General features: G+C 47.6%; 1 protein-coding gene across 1 annotated transcript in view; it reads left to right on the top strand.

Annotated features, from left to right (window-relative positions):
• The window catches only part of sh3bp2 (SH3-domain binding protein 2), a 66,549-nt gene that overhangs the window by 10,674 nt on the left and 32,637 nt on the right, over nt 1-23,238 (top strand). Inside the window, exons 2-4 of the mRNA XM_078396852.1 lie at nt 11,233-11,375; nt 12,386-12,488; nt 23,086-23,203. Coding sequence (XP_078252978.1) covers nt 11,237-11,375; nt 12,386-12,488; nt 23,086-23,203 — 360 coding nt within the window. The 5' untranslated portion in view covers nt 11,233-11,236. The remainder of the gene's footprint in view (nt 1-11,232; nt 11,376-12,385; nt 12,489-23,085; nt 23,204-23,238) is intronic.

Consider the following 23,238-nt stretch of genomic DNA (forward strand, 5'->3'; position numbering starts at 1 on the left):
GATGTGGGAGGAACCGGAGCACCCGGAGGAAACCCACGTGGTCGCAGGGAGTGCGTGCATACTCTGCGCAAAGATAGCACCTGAGGTCACGATCAAACCCAGGACTCTGGCGCTGTGAGGCAGGAGCTCTACCAGCCACACGCTGATGTACATGTACTTTCCTTTTGATTCATCATTTCAAACAGCATTTACAGGAAATTCCTTGTCTTTTTTTTGACGGACTGATTGAAAATGAAACGTCCTGAGATAGCGATTTCTGTATTTGTGCCTCAGGAGTGTGGAATGTGTGTGTGTGAGGGACGGGGCGGGTGATACAGTGGAGAGTGGGTTGTGGTCATGCATTGTCTTTCTGCTGCACTGATAGCACGCAACAAAAGCTTTTCACTGTACCTCGGTACACGGGACTATAAACGAAACTGAACTGTAAAACTGGATAAGGGGGCTGCTCTTATGGAGGTCTCCTGGATATTTTTGGAGGGGGGAGTGGCGGTGGGAGATCTGTACCTGGATGGGGGGATTGGGAGCAAGGCAACACATGAGGGAAGGGTGAGATGGGCCAATGAATGGTTCAATGGTACTTTATTGTCACGTACTGAGATAGAGAGAGATCCTTTGCTGTGCATACAATGTGTACCGTCCCGTACGATTAACTCCCGCACACGTGCGCTGGCATCTTGTGTGCATGCGTGCCGGCATCCCCGCCGGCCAGGAACATCACGGATGCGCGCGTGCACGATAAATTGGAAACGCCGTCAAACTGTGCGGGACTCAGCCAGCACACAATCTGAAAGGCTGCAGCCATCATTTGTAAGTTACGATGATGTTTCAAGTTCGCAGTTAATTAGTCAATTACTTACTCCATTGCGGTTATTGTTCCGGGCAATACATAACACAATTCAGTTGCTTCATACTATAATATATAGGCCGGCGCAGCGGTAGAGCACCAGAGTCCCGGGTTCAATCCTGACCTCGGGTGCTGGCTGTGTGCACATTCTCCCTGTGACTAAAGATACTAGAGGAGCAAGATAGACCACTCGACCCTAAAAACCATAGTATGTCATGGCGCCATTTTAGTAGGCAGAAACTTGCAGAAACATTTAAAAAGAAAAATAACAAAAACCTGTGAATTGATAGATGAGATATATTCTGCATTTTAATGGTATCATTGCACATACTGTTCCCCCAAAACACTGATTACACTGCGAGAGGCATAACGGACGGCGGGTTTTGCTTACTAAAATGGCGGACGTTCCTCTCCTTTGCGAACTACACTTCAGTACAGGCGATTTCAACGGAGTGGTTCATCTTGCTCCTCTAGTATCTTTGCCTGTGACTGTGTGGGTTTCACATTGCAAAGACGTGCGGGTTTGTAGGTTAATCAGCCCTCTGTAAATTGCCCCGAGTGTGTAGGGAGTGGATGAGAAAGTGGAACTACTGTGAACGGGTGATGGATGGTCAGTGTGGACTCGGTGGGCCGAAGGGCCTGTTTCCTTGCAGTGTCTCTAAACTAAACATAACATAATAAGTACAGAAGTGCAACGGCTGTAATGTGAGAATATAGACTTCACCGAGGTAGTCGACAAGAGTCGCCACGTTTCCGTCGCACTTGTACCTTTCAAGTTTCAAGTTCTTAAAATCAAGTTGATTCACAAGGAACTGCAGCTGCATTGATGCAACAGCCAAGAAGGCACACTAACACTTCTGCTTCCTGAGGAGGCTGAAGAAATTCAGCATGTCTCCAGTGACACATTGCAAACTTTTACAGATGCACCATAAAAAGCATACTGTCTTTGGGAACCTGGTTTGGGAACAGCTCCGCCCAAGACTGCAAGAAATTACCGAGAGTTGCAGATGTAGCCCAGTCGGTCCACAGACCAGAATCTCCGCCGTTGACTCCGTCTGCACTTCACGCTTCCTTGGAATAGTAGTAACTAGACCAAGTGGACCCGTTGGGCCCAAACCTCTCCTGCATTGGTGCAGCACCCTCTCCTTCCTCCTGCCCCCCTCCGTCCCTCCTCCCCCTCCCTCCCCTCCCTCCCCCCTTCCCCTCCACTCCATCCCCCTCAACCTCCCTTATCCTCCCTCATCCCCCCTCCCCCCCTCCCTCCCTAGATGATAGATTTAAACTTTAAAATGTGAATAACTTTAAAAGTATAACACCGATTTCAATGAAACTTCCATTAGCACCAAAGGGACGACGTTGAGTCAGGTGGGCCTAAAATTGTCGCTCTATCGTGTACCGTTTTGGCTGTAGTTCAGGAACAAACAAACAAACAAATGAGTTTTAGTATATAGATATAATCAAAGATTTGTCCTGCCCCTGTCATTCTTTCTTCTCCCCATTCCCTTCAGGCGGAAGGTACAGAATCTTAAAACTCGGGAACAGCTTCTAACTCGCCATTATTTGGAGTACTGGGTACAGCAGCCCTCCCTCAGCCACTGGGTCTTTGACTTTCTGACTCACAGACCACAATCAGTGAGGAAAGGTGACAGTGGACTGGACAATAATCCTCAACACTGGTGCTCCGCACGGATGCACTCTCAGTCCTCTCCTACATTCACAGCCAAATTTGGCTCAAACTCCATCTACGTTTGCAGATGACACCACCGTGTTGGTCCGGATCTCGAAGAATGATAAGACAGAGTACAGGAAGGGGATGGAGAACTTAGCAACACGGCATCAGGACAACAATCTCTTCCCTCTAGATAAACACAAAAAGCTGGAGTAACGCAGGCAACATCTCTGGAGAAAAGGAACAGATGACGTTTCGGGTCGAGGCCCTTCTTCAGACTGAGAGTCAGGGGAGAGGGAAACGAGAGATATGAAAAGGTACATAGAAAAAAATGAAGGAAAGGTGTTCAAAAGGACAAATCGAAGGCAGCAACGATAATCAGAGAACGGTGGAGCCCACAATGATCCATTGTTGGCTGTGGAGAAGGTGATAACTAGTGTTACAAACAGCAGGACGACTGTGGAACTGGTTCGACGACTAGGGTGGGGGAGGGACGGAGAGAGAGGGGAGAGTTAGAGAAGTCAATGTTCATGCCGCTGGGTTGCAAGCTGCCCAAGTGAAATATGAGGTGCTGTTCCTCCAATTTGCATTTGGCCTCACTCCGACAGTGGAGGAGGCCCAGGGCAGAAAGGTCAGTATGGGAATGGGAAGTGTAATTAAAATGTTTGGCAACCGGGAGGTCAGGTAGGTCCAGGCGGACTGAGCGAAGGTGTTCAACGAAACGATCGCCCGGTCTGCGCCATACCTCACTGATATGTAGGAGTCCGCACCTAGAACAGCGGACACAGTGGATGAGGTTGGAGGAGGTGCAAGTGAACTCCTGCCTCACCTGAGCGGACTGTCGGGGTCCCTGGACAGAATCAAGGGAGGAGATACAAGGACAGAGGTTACACCTCCTGCGGTTGTAGGGGAAGTTACCTGGGGAGAGGTGGTTTGGGTGGGATGAGTTAACCAGGAAGTTGTGGAGGGAACAGTCTCTACGGTACGACAGCTGAAGGGGTGGAAGGTAAGGACTAGGGGGACTGTCCCTTTTGCGACTAGGTCCCCGGGAGGGAGAGCAAGGGCGGAGCTGTGGGGTACCGAGGAGACACCTGTAAGGGCCTCATCTATGATATAAGAGGGGAATCCCCATTCCTTAAAGAAAGAGGACAATGTTAGCAAGGTGAGGTGTTAGTTTGGACATCAGGAAGCATGGTGAAGTATTTGCTCCATTCAGCATCAATGGTGCAGAAGTGGAAATGGTGGAGAGATTCAAGTTCATTGGAATTAATATTACCAACAATCTGTTGTGGACCAACCACATTTGCCTCAAATATTACTTCCTTTATCGTGTACCTGTACATTATGGGGAGCGTGATTTAAACATGCACAGCTTTTCTGCTGACAGGATTGCGCGCAACAATTTTTTTTCCCACTGTACCTCAGTACACGTGACAATAAACTAAACCAAACTAAACTTGATGCGTCAGCCAAGAAGACACATCAATGCCTCTGCTTTCTCGGGACCAAGGAAATTTGGCATGTCCACATTGAGTCTTAAAACTTCTGCAGATGCACCATAGCAATCATCTTGTGTAAGAAAATAACTGCAGATGCTGGTACAAATCGAAGGTATTTAGATTCACAAAATGCTGGAGTAACTCAGCAGGTCAGGCAGCATCTCAGGAGAGAAGGAACGGGTGACGTTTCGGGTCGAGGCCCTTCTTCAGACTGAAGAAGGGTCTCGACCCGAAACGTCACCGTTCCTTCTCTCCTGAGATGCTGCCTGACCTGCTGAGTTACTCCAGCATTTTGTGAATAGCAATCATCTTGTTGGGTTGCATCTCAGCTTGGTTTTGAACAGCTCTGCCCAAGACCGCAAGTAATTGCAGAGAGTTGTGAATGTTGTGGACATAAAGTATAAAGTATCATCCAGTAGCCCAGCCCATCATTTTGACCCGACACACCACCGTTGACTCCATCTACACTTCATGCTGCCTCAGAAAAGCCACCAACATAATTAAAGATTTGTCCCACCCTGCTCATTCCTCCGTCTTCCTGCTCTCATTGGACAGAAGGTTGAAAGTGCGCACCACCAGACTCTGGAACAGCTTCTTCCCCTCTTATCAGGCTTCTGAACGGTCCTTCCATAAGTCAAGTCAAGTCAAATCAACTTTATTTGTCGCATACATTTACAAGATGTGCAGTGAAATGAAAGTGGCAATGCCTGCGGATTGTGCTAAAACTACAAAACAGAATAGAAATTTTTTTTTTAACACAAAAAATAAATTAATACAGTAAATAAAATTAGTCCCTGGTGATATGAGAGTTGACAGTCCTGATGGCCTATGGGAAGAAACTCCGTCTCATTCTCTCTGTTTTCACAGCTTAACAGTGGAGGCGTTTGCCTGACCGTAGCAGCTGGAACAGTCCGTTGCTGGGGTGGTAGGGGTCCCCCATAATGTTGCAGGCTCTGGATCTGCACCTCCTGATGTATAGGCCCTGCAGGGGGGTGAGTGTAGTTCCCAAAGTGCGTTCAGCCGAACGCACTACTCTCCGCAGAGCCTTCCTGTCCTGGGCAGAGCTGTTCCCAAACCAGATTATGATGTTTCCGGACAAGATGCTTTCTACAGCCCCAGAGTAGAAGCACTGAAGGATCCTCAGAGAGACTCTGAATTTCCTCAGCTGTCTGAGGTCGTAAAGGCGCTGCCTTGCCTTACTCACCAGTGCGGCAATGTGCGTTGTCCATGTCAGATCCTCTGTGATGTGGACTCCCAGGTATTTAAAACTGCTCACCCTATCCACAGTAATCCCACTTATCTCCAGTGGCGTGTACGTCCTTGGATGTTGAGCCCTTCTAAAGTCTACAATCAGCTCCTTACTTTTAGTGACATTCAAGAGGAGGCTGTTGTCCTGACACCAGAGTGCCAGATCAGCCACCTCCTCCCGGTAGGCCTTCTCGTTATCAGAGATCCGGCCCACCACCACAGTGTCATCAGCAAACTTGATGATGGAGTTGGAGCTGAACCTGGCCACACAGTCATGTGTGTACAGGGAGTACAGTAGGGGGCTAAGGACGCAACCCTGGGGGGATCCTGAGTTCAGGGTGAGGGGGCTAGATAAATGTCTCCCCATCTTGACCACTTGGGGCCTGGCGGTGAGAAAGTCCAGGACCCAGGCACACAGAGGGGTGTTAAGCCCCAGTTCCAGCAGCTTCTCAACCAGTCTGCTGGGGACTATTGTGTTGAATGCTGAACTAAAGTCGATGAACAGCATCCTCACATAGCCCCCCTTCTGGCTGTCCAGATGAGAGAGAGCGGTGTGCAGAACCCGGGAGACCGCATCATCCGTGGACCTGTTCGGACAGTATGTGAACTGTAGTCGGTCCATGTTGCGAGGGAGGAGGGCACAGATGTGGTTCTTGATCAGCTTCTCGAAGCATTTCATGACAACCGAGGTGAGGGCCACCGGTCGGTAGTCATTTAAACACGCTGGAGAGGCATTCTTTGGCACCGGTACGATGATGGATCTTTTGAAGCATGCAGGGACCACGGACTTGGCCAAGGAGAGGTTGAATATTGTGGTGAGCACTGGAGCAAGCTGAGTAGCGCAAGACTTTAGTACTCGCCCAGATATACCATCTGGGCCTCCAGCTTTCCTCGTGTTCACACGCGTCAGAGCCCACCTCACGTCGTGCTCGGACACCAAGAATGTGTGCACATCCCCAGCGGTGGATACCCCTCCAGCCTCGCTAGCCAGCGCGCTGGCAGTGTTGTTTTTAGATGGCGAGCTAGGAGTAATGTTGCTCGTCTCGAATCATGCGTAGAAGGAGTTCAAGTCATCAGCTAAGGAGGTGCCGGCACTTCCAGTTGAGGGGGGGGGGGGGGGGCTGCACTGGTAGTTAGTTATAGTCTGTAGCCCCTGCCAAAGGCGCCTGGTGTCCTGCTGCTACATCTGCAACTCTATCCTGTCCCGGTATCTCCTTTTTGCATCCTTCACCACCCTTCGCAGTCGGTAGGACTCTACCTTGTAGTCGTCCATGTTGCCGGATGCCAGGCCGGAGTTGTAAGCAGCGGTGCGAGCATTCAAGGCCACGCGAATAGACCTGTCCACCCAGGGTTTTTGGTTAGGGAAGATACCAACCCTTACCGTGGGGACGATGTTATCGGCTATTGTGGCAATGATGTCCGTAACTGCTTCCGCAAACTCGTTGACGTCTCTGGAACTTGCTTGGAACATATTCCAGTCAACATCGCTCAGTGCATCTTGCAGCATGGCCTCTGAATGGTCAGACCACCGCTTTACGTCCCTCGTCACCGCCGTTTCCAGTACTATCCGTTGTTTATATTCCGGCAGCAGGAAAATGGCAGGGTGGTCAGATTTTCCAAAAGGAGGGAGAGGAACGGCCTTGTAGCCTTTCCTGAACGGCGTGTAGCAGTGGTCCAAAGTTCTTTCCCCCCTGGTGACACACATGATGTGTTGGTAGAAGTTGGGCATGACCTTTTTGAGATTTGCCCTATTAAAATCTCCAGCCACCAGCACAGCCGCATCAGGGTTCTTGTTTTGGTGTCGACACAACACATCGTGCAGGGCCGACAGTGCCACGTTGGTGTCCGCATGCGGTGGAATATAGACGGCTGTGATGATCACCGAGCTGAACTCTCGGGGAAGGTTAAATGGACGGCATGAGATAGTCAGATGCTCCAGGTCCGGCGAGCAGGAACGAGAAAGCGTCTTAATATTCCTGGGGTTGCACCAGTTATTGTTGGTCATGAAGCAGACTCCTCCGCCCTTGGATTTCCCGGATTCTTCCGTTCTGTCCGCACGGAAAACAGTGAAGGACTCGGATGGGCAGATCACCTGATCCGGCAGCAGTGTGATCAGCCATGTCTCGGTCAGACAGAAGATGTTGCAGTCTCTTATGTCCCGCTGGAATCTGATCCTCGCCCTGAGGTCATCCAGGGACTGGACGTTCGCCAGAAGGATGCTGGGCAGAGGTGGACGTAAGGCTTGGGCTCTCAGCCTATTCCCAATCAATCCCCCCCCCCCTCGCTTTCCTCGATGTTTTCTCCGACTTTTTCTCGTAGCCGCGCTCCCATTGTTGCTGCCGCGGCGCGCTCTCGATCTCTGTCGGCCACGCTGGATCGGTGAGTACGGTGTCTAATAAGTCTACGGTTACGCCCAGGTTTAGTTTTACGAGAGTTTTCCGGTCGTACGTTATTAGTGCTAGTGTGTTAGTACTTAAAAATAAATTTAAAATTAACATACAAGTTAATAAAACGCACATTCTCCGTGCAGCTACCACGACTGTACTCGGCCACGCCATCTATAAGCTAGAGTTCTGTCCGATTCACCTCTTTGTCCATGGAACTGGTGCACCACAAAGCTGAAAACTATATTCTATATCTTCCCCTCTGCTCTACCTATTGTAATTAGTTTGATTTGATTGCATTTATGTATAGCATCATTTAATCTGATTGGATAGCATGCAAAACAAAGGTTTTCACTGTACCTCATTCAGTCGATGAGACAATAACAAACCTCAACCTCGTTCGGGTTGGCTTGCGATAGGAATGATGTCATTAGACTGGAAAGGATGCAAAAAAAATGATATGAGGATGTTACTGGGACTGGAGTGCTTGAATTGTAAGGAAAGGCTGGATAAGCTGGGGCAATTATCCATAGAGAATAAATGCTGATGGGAGACCTAATAGAGATATATAAAATCACGAGAGACAGAGATAAGACAAATAGTCACAGTCTTTTCCTCGGGATAGGGGAGTCAAAAACTAGAGGGCGTAGGTTTAAGGTGAGGGGGGGAAAGATTTAAAAGGGACTCGTGGGGCAACTTCTTCACCCAGAGTGCGGTGGTCATGTGTAACAAGATGCCTGGTGAAGTTGTTTGCTGTGGGTACAGTTGCAACATTTGAAAAACACTTGGGCATGTACATGAATAGGAAACATTTAGAGGGATGAGGGCCAAACATGAGCACGTAGAACTCGTGTAGATGGAGCATCTTGTGCAGCACGGTCGAGTTGGGCTGAATGGCCTTTTTACCTGCAGTATGACTCTATTACTGACTTTGGAGGGAATTCACTAGCCAAGTGGCTAATGTAGCAGCAGGCCATAGAAGATTGAACAGTGCAGCAGAAGAACAGGGCCTAAGGCTCAGAATATTTGTGCCGAACATGATGCAAAGGCAAACTCTTAAATGCCTGCACATAAACCATATCCATTCCATATTCCTATTCAAAAACCTCTTAAACGCCACTAGCCCATCTGCTTCAACCACCACCCCTGGCAACATGTTCCAGGCACTCATCCCTCTGCGTAAAAAAAAAAACTTGCCCCACACATTTCATTAAAGCTCTACCCCTCTCACCTTAAAGCTATGGCCTCCTGTATTTGATGTTTCCATCCGAGGGAAATGTTCCAACTGTCTACCCTACCTATGCCTCATAATTTCATATACGTCTGTCATGTCTGTCTCACCTCTCCTGGTAACTAATACCCTCTAATCGAAGCATCATTCTGGTCAACCTCCTCTGCACCTTTCCAATGCCGCCACATCCTTCCGGTGATCGGGTGACCAGACCTGCACGCAGTATGACAAATGCGGCCCGACCAAAGTCCCATAGAGCTGCAACATGACTTCCTGACTCAAAGCCTCGACCTACAAAGGCGAGCATACAATGCACCACCTTTACCACTCTATCTACGTTTGTTGCCAGTTTCAGGAAGTTGTGGACTTGGACCCTGAGATGCCTGTGCACACCAATTCTGTTAAGGGTTTAGTCAGAGGGTGGTGAATCTATGGAATTCATTGCCAAAGACTGCTGTGGAAGCCAAGTGGCATACGGTGGCACAGCGGTAGAGTTGCTGCCTCACAGCTCCAGAGACCCGGGTTCAATCCTGACTACGAGTGCTGTTTGTACGAAGTTTGTACGTTCTCTCTGTGACCTGCGTGGGTTTTCTCTGGGAGTTCTGGTTTCCACCCACACTCCAAAAAATTACAGGTTTGTAGGTTAATTGGCTTGGTAAAATTGTAAATCGTCCCTAGTGTGTGCAGGATGGTGTTAGTGTGTGTGGTTGGCATGCACTCGGTGGGCCGAAGGGCCTGTTTCTACGCTGTATCACTAAACAAAACAAAGACATTGGGTATGTTTAAGGCGGAGATTGATAAGTTGAGGGGAGAAGCTAGGAGAATGAGGTTAAGAGGAAAAGATTGATCAGCCATGCATTTATGACTGGTGGGGTGGACTCGATAGGCCTACTTCTGCTCCTATGACTTAAGAGCTTACTTTGGATCTTGCCATTGATTATAGGTTCAAATAACACAACAGCCACCAAGATACTGAATTCTTCAATGGAGTTGCAGCAACATAGCCTGCAGTCAGTATGGGTGCCAGGGGGTCTGTGAGGGAGCACCGTTGTGCACTAAAACACAGCCTCCACTTGCACAAAAGCACGCGTGTCATCTAAGCATTTCCCCTACTGCGAGGAGCAGTTATTTCTTCAAATCGGAAAACCTTCAGGGTTTTGTGATTTAGTGTGAAACCATTTCCTTGACTACTACTCCTACCCTCAGCAGCTGTGAAGCAGGAAGTGATATTTATAATTTGGGTTTGAAGGTAGGTGAGGGTAAAAGCGTAGGTGGATGGGCTTGGCTAAAAATATCTGTCACCAGCAATGGCCCCGGAGTGCTAAATTCTCACGGGGATGTGAGAATTGCAGGAGGATACTACTCTCTTCAGGTAGCTTGTGGATAATCAGATTCTTCAACCACTCTAATAACATCATCACAATGGTTTCCTCGGGACTTGCCTGTGCCTCCATTAAACATTGATTTCTCTAGCTTTAGACAGCTCCTCTGCCCCTCTCTTAAACCCTCCCCCTTCCCATTTCCCCCACTGTCTTCCTGTCTCCAACTACATCCTTTCTTTGTCCCGCCCCCTCCCCCGACATCAGTCTGAAGAAGGGTCTCGACCCGAAAAGTCACCAATTCCTTCTCCCCTGAGATGCTGCCTGACCCGCTGAGTTACTCCAGCTTTTTGTGATACGGTGGTTCAATGATTCTTTATTGTGACGTTTTAGTTTTAGTTTTTGAGATACAACGTGGAAATAGGCCCTTCAGCGAGTCAACACCAACTAACGATCACACTTGCGCTAGCTCTATCTTACACATTAGGGACAATTTACGGAAGCCAATTAACCTACAAACCCGCACGTCTTTGGAATGTTGGAGGAAACTCACCCGGTCACAGGGAGAACATATAAACTCCATACAGACGGCACCCATAGTCAGGATCGAACCCGGGTCTCTGGTGTTGTAAAGCAGCAACTCTATCGCTGCACAACTGTGTCGCCCTGGTTACATAATTTCAATGATTCTTTATTGTCACGTTTTAGATTTAGTCACAGAGATGCAGCGTGGAAAAAAGGCCCTTCAGCCCACCTATCCCACACACTAGGGACGATTTACAGAAGCCAAATAACCTACAAAGCTTTGGAATGTGGGAGGAAAGCCACACAGTCCAGGGAGAATGTTCAAACTCCATACGGACAGCACCCATAGATAGGATCGAACCAGGTTTCTGGTGCTGCAAGGCAGCAACTCTACCGCTACGTCACTGCGCCACCCAGCATTCACTGGGGAGATTTGAGGTGGTGGGTGTGGTAACCGATTGATCTTGCTCAGAGCTTTTGTTGATCCACAATGTGCTTTGTGTTTTGATTCAGTGCCATGGCCATGAGAGGGCAAGAACAATGGCCGGTGCCAATGCGGGTAATTGGTGCCCAGAACCTGCTCACCATGCCGGGAGGGATCACGCAGTCTGGCTACCTTCACAAGAAAGGGGCTTCCCAGTGGAAGATCATGAAGTGTAAGTTTGTCACAGCCATCGATACACAGAACATAGAACGGTACAGCATGGGAACAGGCCCTTCAATTCAAAATGTCCGTGCCGAACATGATGCCAAATTAAACAAACCTCCTCTCTCTGCATGTGATCCATATCCCTCCATTCCTTACATATCCATTGGATGATCTAAAAGACTCTTAAACTCCACCACCACCCCTGGCAGTGCACTCCAGGCTCCCACTACTCTCTGTGTAAAATAAAACTTGCCCCAGAAAGAGTGTCGCAGAACTCCCATTGGAGAGGAGAACTTTTTCAAAGTAGGCATACCTTGTAGAGCACTAAATGCAAATGTTTCATCTGAACCGGCACATTACTTTCTGTGTGACTTGAATGCATTCGTATTGATTTATAACTGTCACGTGTGCCGAGATACAGTGAAAAGCTTTGTTTTCACGCTCTCAGTCAAATTGTACCATCCGTGGGTACAATCAAGGCACACACACATCCAACAGGTAGTGCAAAGAGAAAAATACCAGAGTGCAGAATATCTTTATACAGTTACAGGCAAAGTGCAGTTAAAAAAACTGCTAGGTCTCCAAATGAAGTAGGTTGCAAGATCGAGACTATACCTAAGCTTATGGGTGGACTTTAGAGATACGATACAGCGTGGAAACAGGCCCTTCAGCCCTCTGAGTCTGAGACGACCAGCGATCACCCCGTACACTAGCACTATCTTACACACTGCGGACAATTTACAGAACACAATTAACCAACAAACCTGTATGCCTTTGGGGTGCGGGGGGACTTGAATGTTATATCTTGACCTAAGTGTTGTACTTTTTATCCTTTATCTGTGGATGACTTGAATGTAATCATGTATAGTATTTTCTTTGACTGGATAGCACGCAACAAAAAGCTTTTCACTGTAACTCGGTAAACGTGACAGTAATAAACTAAACTAAACTTGTGTTGATTTTTTCCTTTCTTACGCCTGTGCTGTCCTAACACTGATGTTTTTTGTGTGATTGCAGGGCCTCTGCGGTACGTGATCATTCAGAAAGGCTGCATGTACTACTTCAAGTCCAGCACTGCTGCCAATCCACAAGGAGCCTTCTCCTTGAATGGCTACAACAGGTCAGTAAACAGTAATTGCAACACCTCTGCGTCCACGCCAACCACGTACAGGTTTGTAGGCTAAGTGGCTTTGTAAAAATTGAAAATTGTCCCCAGTGCTGTATCTCTAAACTAAAACCTGTACCAGCCCCTGGTGCTCTGTTGCTGACTGAATGAAGGAACCTGCTGGGCTGTTCTGCTGATGATGATAGTGGCCTCAGAAGCTAAAGTTCAAAGGTTTAGTTTAGAGATACAGCGTGGAAACAGGCCCCTCGGCCCACCGAGTCCACACTGACCAGCGATCCCGGTACACTAACACTATCCTACATACATTAGGGGCAATTTACAATTTTATCGAAGTAACTTGGAGTGTGGAGGAAACCGGAGCACCCGGAGAAAACCCATGTGGTCACAGGGAGAACGTACAAACTCTATACAGACAGCACCCGCGGACAGGATCGAACTTGGGTCTCTGGCGCTGTAAGGCAGCAACCGCTGAGCCACTTTATTATCTGCCCGTTCTTTATTATCAAATGTACTGAGGTACAGTGAAATTATTTTTTTTGAACACAGTTCAGTAAATTATTACAATACATAAGCACAATCCCATATTATGCACAAGGTGCATAGAAATGGTCCATATACAAGAGTTTAGGCACCATTTTCACCGTCCCAGCTGCAGCTGGCCATGAAGGCCCGTTGCAACCATCCTCCACCTGGTCGTCCCATGAACCGTCGTCTCTATCCTCGCACGGCCACCGTTCAGCCTTTGTGGTGCGCGCTTTCAAGCTTTTGTATCTTCATCCGGATGGGAGCAGGGAGAAGGAGGTATGACTGGGATGGAACAAGTCTTTGATTATGTTGGCTGCTTTTCTGAGGCAGGAAGTGTAGATGCTCAATGGCGGGGAGTCTGGTCTGAATGATGGACTGGGCAACATCCACAACTCTCTGCAATCTCTTGCAGTCTTGGGCAGATCTGTTGCCAAACCAGGTTATGATGCAACCCAACAGTATGTTTTCTATTTGAGTTTGGACCTTCCATAGTGTGAGCTGTTAATTAAATGTGGAGTTTGTGTTTAGTAATGTTACAGTAATCATGAAGATATGATCAAATGAACCCTCTTAGTCTTACCTACACTGGCCTCCTTCAGGCTTGGAACTCAACAATACTTGTGAAAATTGTACTCACTTTTAAAACTGAGTTCACTTTGAACAACAAATAAAGGTAGTTGAGATTGGAAATTGAATACTGCCAATGAAAACCATGAACCAATAAAAGAAGGTAAATGCAAAGCAATACTTTTTTTTTAAATGCCATTTTAGTTTTTGGAACCTTCATTTATCACTCCTAGAGGTGTTGGAGGTGGGGGTTAAACACACAGTGGTGCAGCTGGTAGAGCTGCTGCCTCACAGCCTCAGAGACCCGGTTTCGATCTTGATCTTGAGTGTTGTCTGTGTGGAGTTTGCACGTTCTCCCTGTTACTGCGCGGGTTTCCTCCGGGTGCTTAATTTTTCTCCCATGTCCCAAAGACCTTGTAGGTTAATTGGCCTTTGTAAATTGCCCCTCGTGTGTCGGGAGTGGATGCGAAATTGGGATAGTAGAGAACCAGTGTGAACGGGTGATTGATGGTCGGTGTGGACTCTGAGCCGAAAAGCCTATTTCGGTGTTGTATCTCATTGATCGCATTGAATGGCGGTGCTGGCTCGAAGGGCTGAATGGCCTACTCCTGCACCTATTGTCTATTGTCTAAACTAAACTAAATGGCAAAGATAGACACAAAGTGCTGGAGTGACTCAGCAGGTCAGGCAGCATCTCCGGAGAAAAGGAATAGGCGGCGTTTCGGGTTGGAACCCTTCTTCAGACTGAAAGATGGAGAAGGCCAGTCTGCAGAAGAGTTCCAACCATCACCTATTCCTTTTCTCCAAAGATGCTGCATGACACACTGAGTTACTGCAGCATTTTGTGTCTATGTTCAGTATGAACCAGCATCTGCAGTTCCTTCCGACACATTGAAACTAAATGGCGACAGCATTAAAGATCAAGACTCATCCGAGTGGATAACTGAGAGATTTCCTGCTTTCCGATTACTGGTGAGGAGGCCACACCATGGGGATTGTTGCCAATGGCTATGGATGCAGATGTTGGCTGCCAGCTCTGGGAAGGCTTTCAGCCAAAGTTTTGCTTATTTTAGAGATACAGCAGGCAAACCCACTGGTCGGCCCACCAGGTCCGTGCCGACCAGTGATCCCCGCACACTAACACTCTCCTACACACACTAGGGACATTGTTCAATTTTACCGAAGCCAATTAATCTACAAACCTGTACATCTTTGAAGTGTGGGAGGAAACCAGAGCACCCGGAGAAAACCCACGCAGGTCGGGGGGAGAACATACAAAGCCTGTACAGATAACACCCGTAGTCAGGATGGAACCCAGGTCTCTGGCGCTGTGAGGCAGCAACTCTTGCGCTGCGACACTGTACCGCCTTTGGACCCCACTTGGCATGGAATAGATCGTAAATGTCCTTACCCCGTGCCTGGAGGTATCTGAGAAGAAAGGGAACAGGTTTAAGGTGAAAGGTAGGAGAGTCAGAAGGGATCGGTGGAGGAATATTTTGGTTGGAATCTGGAAAGAGATGAGGAGGTGATGGATGCAGACACCCATGGCACTTGGAAAGCAGACACGAGGAACTGCAGGTGCTGGAGTCTTGAGCAAGAAACACAAAGTGCTGGAGTATCTCAGCTATTCAGGCTGCATCACTGGAGAACATGGACAGGCAACGTTTCTGGTCAGGACCCTCTTTAGATTGATTGTAGTAGGTAGGAGAAAGCTGGAAGAGAGATGGTGGTGGGACAAAGCCTGGTGAGTAAACGGGTGGATACATGTGAGGAGGGTTGAGTGGCAGATGGGTGGACAAAGGCCAGAGATAAATCTCTGTAAATCTCCTTTACAGTTTTTCTCTTTCCCCCTGAAAGTGATGCCCTGTAGTATTTGACATTTCTGGCATCTGCTGCTCCTTGTGTCCCATTCATACAATTTTTCTTATCTTACTTGCTCTTCCAGCAGTAACACCCCACCTGGCGCCAGGCTGAACACTATTTGCCCTTTCTCTGCCCACTTAACTAGTTGATTTATTGCTTCTGATACTTTCAGTGGTTCTTCCAGGTTAGTTTTCACAACTGCCCTGTTTTGAAGTACGATGCGACCTCATGTTTTGCTCCAAATGTCAGGCCCAGTTCGGATATCTCATGACTACCAGTCGGTAGGATCTCACTGGCTGTGCTTCGCCAATGACTTTGGTCGACAGGTTGAATTAGATAACGTGCTGGTTGCGATTACAGTGTTTTTTAGATGTAATGCACTGGAACGCAGTGGCACTAGGACCCAGTGGAATCAGCGCACACTGAAACCTCTGATTTACGTAATGCAACATCTGATTTATTTTAGGTCCTTCCGTTTTACTACAAACATCTCACATGTAACATCCTCTTCCCGTGTATACTGTGTAACCCGCGCTGCTCTGCCAGTGACTTTACAGCACAGATACCGGTCCTCCAGTCCATCTCATCCATGCTGACCAGTTGACATTCTGGGCCTGTCCCATTAACCTGCATTTGGCCCAGAGCTCTCTAAACTCTTCCTATCCATATATCTGTCCAAATGTCTTTTCAAAGTTGTATTGTATCCACTTCTAAAGGATATACGAGCTGGGTTGAGCAGGCTAGGACTTTATTCCTTGTAATGCAGGAGGATGAGGGGTACAAAATCATGAAGAAAAGATCCAGTAAATGCACAGTCTTTGGCAGAGAGAAGGGGAAATGGAGCACCATAGCTTCCTTTGAGGGGGGGGGGGGGGGAGCGGCAATATTTAATGGGAACCTGGGGGGTAACTTTTTTACATAAAGGGTGGTGGGTGTATGGAATGAGCTGCTGGAGGAGGTAGTTGAGGCAGGTGCATAGGACAGGTTTAGAGGGATATATGGGCCAAATGCAGGCAGATGGGATTAGATGGGACATGCAGGTAGATGGGGCATGTTGGTCGGTGTGGGCAAGTTGGGCCAAAGGGCCTTATTCCGCGCTGTATGACTCTATACTACTCTGAGTGAAAAAGGTGCCCCTGAATCTCTCCCCTTAAGCCTACGCCCTCTAGTTTTAGAATCCTCTACCCTGGGTAAAATACTGTGAGTTTTCACTTTATCCATGTCCCTCATGAACTTGTCCACCTCAATAAGGTCACCCCCCCCCCAGGTCCTCTACGATCCAAAGAAAAAAATCCCAGCCTATCTAACGTCTCCCAATAACTCAAGTCCACAAATCCAGGTAATATACTGGTGAAGCATATGTGCACCCTTTGTAACTTAATGGCATCCTTCCTGTAGCTGGGTGAACAATATTCCCAAGTGTGGTCTCGCCACCATTGACCAAAGGTGTTTGTACTGAAGCTCTCTGTTTGCCTACGGTTTAAATGGTTTCAAAGGTCTTTTATTGTCCCCTGTACCAATAAAGGTACAGTGATATTCGAATTACCAAACAGCCTTATGGAAGAAAAAAAAAGCAACAAGACACACAACTACATAAAAGTTAACATAAACATCCACCACAGTGGATTCCCCACATTCCTCACTGTGATCATCATCATCATCATATATATATACAGCCGGAAACAGGCCTTTTCGGCCCACCAAGTCCGTGCCGCCCAGCGATCCCCGTACATTAACACTATCCTACACCCACTAGGGACAATTTTTTTTAATAACATTTTTACCCAGCCAATTAACCTACATACCTGTACGTCTTTGGAGTGTGGGAGGAAACCGAAGATCTCGGAGAAAACCCACGCAGGTCACGGGGAGAACGTACAAACTCCTTACAGTGCAGCACCCGTAGTCAGGATCGAACCTGAGTCTCCGGCGCTGCATTCGCTGTAAAGCAGCAACTCTACCGCTGCGCTACCGTGCCGCCCGTGATGAAAGGCAAAAAAGTCCAATCAGCTTCCTCTTTAGTCAATTGCTTCTACAGCAGCACGAAGCAGTAATAATGTTGACCCTAACTGACTCTGTATGCACTCCAATGAAAAAAATGTCCCAGCCTGTCCATCCTCTTTCTATAACTCAAGCCTGCATGTCCAGGAAACGTCCTGGTGAATCTCTTCTGCACCCTATCCAACTTAATGACATCCTGAAAATGGGTGACCAGAATTGCCATAAACAGTCATTTACCTTTCCCTTTGTTCTTTACATCCACCCCCCCCCCACCCCTCACCTCCTCACAACCCTCTGTACCTCCTTGGTCTAGAGGTACCTTGCACATTGGGCAACTACTGGCGACTGTGTAAATGTCAATGGGCCTATTCCACTGGGCACCCTGATGGGCGGCACAGCAGTGCAGCGCTGCCTCACAGCTCCAGAGACCTAGGTTCTATCCTGACTACCGGTGCTTTATGTATGGAGTTTGCACCTTCTCCCTGCGACTGCGTGGGTTTTCTCTGGGTGCTCCGGTTTCCTCCCACATTCCAAAGGCATGTAGGTTTGTAGGTTAATTGGCTTCTGTAAATTGTTCCTACTGTGTAGGATAGAACTAGTGTACGGGATGATTGCTGGTCGGTGTGGACTTGCTGGGCCGAAGGGCCTGTTTCCACGCTGTATCTCTAAACTAAAATTAAACCTTATTGCTGTGGGTAGTTCACTGACCACGGGGTAAACGTGCCCAGGATTTCACGTGAGTTCAAAGTTAATAAATGGTGGGCTATTTCACCTCAAAGGCCATCTCAGCCTAGTTTGATCATTAACATCCATCCGCCCTCCACGTCCCCATGCCCCCGCCTGCTCCCCCCAGTAACTGCCCGTGCAGACCAAGATTTGCAGTGACTTCCTCTGGTTCTGGTCCCTGGAGATTCAGCATCGCAGCATGGCACTGGGAGTTTAATGGGAGCATGGGAATAGGAAGGGGAAAATTGGAGCTCCCCCTGAGTTTCAAGGGATTGCCGGGGAAAAGGGGTCCCTGTGCGTTTACAGGGAGTACTGGAAGCAGGCCCTGGTGAGTTTAAAAGCAGTGTGGGAAAGGGGGCCCGGGTAAGTTTCAAGGGAGTGTGGAAAACGGGGTCCTGGTGAGTTTTAAGTAAATATATATGGGCAGAAAGGGTCCCTGATGAGTTTAATGGGCACATGGGAAAATGGGCCCTGTTGAGTTGTAAAGATATGTAGAAAAAAGGGGCTCTGGTGAGTTTAATGGGAGAACTGGAAAAGGGGCCGTGGTGAGTTTTAAGGGAGTGTGGGAAATGGGGGCCCACAGTGATTTGGAAGGGAGCGTGAGAAATGGGGCCCTGGTGAGTTTTAAGGAAATATGGGAAGAAGGGGCCCTGGTGATTTAATGGGAGCATGGGAATAGGAACCCTGGCGGGTTTGAAGGGAGTGCGAATGGGGCCCAGTGAGTTTTAAAAACTGAGAATCAGCAGCAGCAGGATTCCTGAATAATGGAATACCGGACCGGAGCTTTCAGTACCTTCTCTGGCCATGTCCTTTCATACGCTACGTAACATTAATTATATCAGTTACAACTTGTGTTCACAAATACGTTTTTTTTTCTGACTAACAGAATCTCTCAATTCTGGTAGGGTGCAGATAAAACATTTATACACCTTGCCTGCTGCTCCTCGAACCTTTCCATTCAGTGGTTATCCTTGAGCTGGTGCAAGTGCGGCAGGAACAAGGCCTGTGGCAGGGTGTATCTGCCACACTGGCCCGTTTCCCCCCTTCATCTCACCCAGTTGTACATTTGGCCGTACATTTGGATAGCAGTAACAGGATCATTCCGAGTCAGCATGGATTTACGAAGGGGAAATCATGCTTGACAAATTTACTGGAATTTTTTGAGGATGTAACTAGGAAAATTGACAGGGGAGAGTCAGTGGATGTGGTGTACCTCGACTTTCAGAAAGCCTTCGACAAGGTCCCACATGGGAGATTAGTGGGCAAAATTAGGGCACATGGTATTGGGGGTAGGGTACTGACATGGATAGAAAATTGGTTGACAGACAGAAAGCAAAGAGTGGGGATAAATGGGTCCCTTTCGGAATGGCAGGCAGTGACCAGTGGGGTACCGCAAGGTTCGGTGCTGGGACCCCAGCTATTTACGATATACATTAATGACTTAGACGAAGGGATTAAAAGTACCATTAGCAAATTTGCAGATGATACTAAGCTGGGGGGTAGTGTGAATTGTGAGGAAGATGCAATAAGGCTGCAGGGTGACTGGTACAGGTGTGAGTGGGCGGATACATGGCAGATGCAGTTTAATGTAGATAAGTGTGAGGTTATTCACTTTGGAAGTAAGAATAGAAAGGCAGATTATTATCTGAATGGTGTCGTTAGGAGGAGGGGGAGTTCAACGAGATCTGGGTGTCCTAGTGCATCAGTCAATGAAAGGAAGCATGCAGGTACAGCAGACAGTGAAGAAAGCCAATGGAATGTTGGCCTTCATAACAAGAGGAGTTGAGTATAGGGGCAAAGAGGTCCTTCTACAGTTGTACCGGGCCCTGGTGAGACCATACCTGGATTACTGTGTGCAGTTTTGGTCTCCAAATTTGAGGAAGGATATTCTTGCTATGGAGGGCGTGCAGCGTAGGTTCACTAGGTTAATTCCCGGAATGGCGGGACTGTCGTATGTTGAAAGGCTGGAGTGATTGGGCTTGTATACACTGGAATTTAGAAGGATGAGGGGGGATCTTATTGAAACATATAAGATCATTAGGGGATTGGACACATTAGAGGCAGGAAACATGTTCCCAATGTTGGGGGAGTCCAGAACAAGGGGCCACAGTTTAAGAATAAGGGGTAGGCCATTTAGAACGGAGATGAGGAAGAACTTTTTCAGTCAGAGAGTGGTGAAGGTGTGGAATTCTCTGCCTCAGAAGGCAGTGGAGGCCAGTTCGTTGGATGCTTTCAAGAGAGCTGGATAGAGCTCTTAAGGATAGCGGAGTGAGGGGGTATGGGGAGAAGGCAGGAACGGGGTACTGATTGAGAGTGATCAGCCATGATCGCATTGAATGGCGGTGCTGGCTCGAAGGGCTGAATGGCCTCCTCCTGCACCTATTGTCTATTGTCTATTGTAAAGGTCACTAGCGGCGGATATCTGAAACGAGCAGGGATTGCACACTGCAGAGGCGCCTGTTTTATGTTAGCGAGCAGGCTGCGGTCTGGAGGCGGGCACTGCACAGAGACATATCCACAAGGCGCCTCTTTTCGGAGAATCTGCATGTGTGTGGTTACCAGCTGGAGGCTACTGTATCCACTTGTGCAGAAACAGGATGTGATCGCATACAGAATCCTTGCAGAGTTTCGACTCTGGATCTGAGGCGGAGTAGATTTATCGGGATGTTGCCAGGACTCGAGGTGCCTGAGCTCTTGGGAGAAGTTGTGCAGGCGTGGACTTTACTCCTTAGAATACAAGAGGATGAGGAGTGATCTTATAAACCAACATCTGCAGTTCCTTCCTACATATTTGGTTTAATTCAATTTGGTTTCGTTTTTTTAGTTTAATTTTGTTTAGTTTATTGTCAAGTGTACCGAGGTACAGTGAAAAGCTTTTGGTTGTGTGCTACCCAGTCAGTGGAAAAACAATACATGATTAAAATTGGGCCGATAGAGGAGAAAGGGAATAAAGTATATTGCAAAGTAAAGTCCGATAAAAGATACTCCGAGGGTCTCCAGTGAGGTAGACGGTAGGTCAGGGCCGCTCTTTAGTTGTTGATAACAGAGTAGGGGATTCGAAAACCAGAGGTCATAGGTTTAAGGCGAGGGCAGGAAAGATTTAATAGGAACCTGAGGAGCAACCTTTTTACACAGGGTGGTGGGTATATGGAATGATGTGCCAGAGGGTGATAGGTATATGGAATGAACTTTCGTAGGAGGTAGTTAAGGCAGGTATTATCACAATGCTTAAAAAACATTTGGATATTTGGCCAAACACAGGCAGGTGGGAATAGTGTAGATGGGACATGTTGGTCGGCGTGGGTAAGTTGGGCTGAAGGGCCTGTTTCCATGCTGTATGACTCTATGAGTACGACATGGTTTAACACTGCACCAGACCAATGCTGGACTACAGTCTCTCTTCCACAGTGTTCCCAACAAAGTGTCCAGCTTACGAAGAAGCACAACTCCAGGCCAATGTTCCTGGTGGTTGTGCTTCAAGTCAACGCAGTTTGAATGCGGACACAAGGAACTGCTGGTGCTGGTTTACAAAATAAAAGACACAAAGTGCTGGAGTAATTCAGTGGGTCAGGCTGCATCTCTGGAGAACATGGATAGGTAATGTTTCGGGTTGGGACCCTTCTTCAGACTGATTATAGTAGGGCGGAGAAAGTTGGAAGAGAGGTGGGATATTTAGCTGAAATTTATCACAAAATAAATACAGAGATTCTCTGTCTGAAGAAGGGTTCTGACCCAAAACGTTTCATGATGCTGCTCTATAAGACTTTGACAGAAACGGAGCACCGGGAGGAAACCCACGTGGTCACAGGGAGAATGTGCAAATTCCACACAGATAACACCCGAGGTCAGGATCGAACCTGGGTCTCTGGCACAGTGAGACAGCAGCTCAACCCGTTGCTCCATTGCATCGCCTTGTTTTAGGATGCTGGGCATCATCTGTGGGGAGAGACGTAAAGTTAAAGTTTCAGGTCAATTGTCTTGCGTCAGAGCCGAACCATATCAGCGGACAGGTCATTGAGTTGGAATTTTACTTCTGGTTCTCTCTCCACGGTTGCTGCCTGACCTGCTGTGTATATCCAGCATTCCCTCTCTTTATTTGGACCTAGGTGGCTGGAGCTGTGAGGCAGCATGTCTACACTAGCTGCATTGCTGTGCCGCCCCTTTGAAGGAGGATGGATTTAAAATGAGTATTGATGATCCTGGATAAGCAAGATCCGAGGGAAATGTTTCGTGGAGAAAAACCAGAAGCTAAATAGTATTGGAGGACAGAGTATTTAAAGCTTTAATCTTGAGGTCAGCGCACTTCCTTTTCATTTAAAGTTTCCCGGAAACCCAAGGGCTCTATCAGCATCTTCAAAGAGCAATTATGAGTCAATCACAGATGAGCAAGAGAGTGTATTTGTAGATGCACCGGGACAATTAAATTCTTACTTGCTGCAGCCTTACAGGTACATTAGAAGCAATAATACCAACAAAAAAAAAAAAAATACAATAAATTACAACTTATTTTAAGTGAACTAATCATGATATGGAATTAGACCATGAAGTTTGGCGAGATGCTGAATCTCCCCAAACATCTGAGGAAGTAAGTTATTGGTGAACTTTCTTTCTGATTACAACAATGTCTTGGGCTCAGGACAGTGGTGTGTTCGCCCAGGAACTTGAAACTGTTGACTTTCCCACCACTGACCAGCCAATGCTTGGTTCCTCAGCCTAATGCCTTTAGAAAGCTGTAATGGTATCCTCTTCTACAGCTTCCTCTAGCAAAAATACTGACATTACTAATTAGTAAATAACTATCGAGTAAGCTGCACATTCACCACCCACATCTCCAGCCGATTACTCTACTGTTTGTGACGTGTGAAATTCTGCAAACAAGCCTGACTTTACAATTCTTTCTTTCTCTCAGGGTTATGAGGTCAACAGAGGAAACAACATCAAGTAATGTGTTCCCCTTCAAAATCATTCACGTGAACAAGAAACACCGAACCTGGTACTTCTCAGCAGCGTGTGAGGAGGAGAGAAAGGTGAAGCCAGCGTTACATTTGTTTAATTAATGAAA

Source organism: Rhinoraja longicauda, chromosome 3, assembly GCF_053455715.1.
Source record: "Rhinoraja longicauda isolate Sanriku21f chromosome 3, sRhiLon1.1, whole genome shotgun sequence".
Classification (NCBI taxonomy): Eukaryota; Metazoa; Chordata; class Chondrichthyes; order Rajiformes; family Arhynchobatidae; genus Rhinoraja; species Rhinoraja longicauda.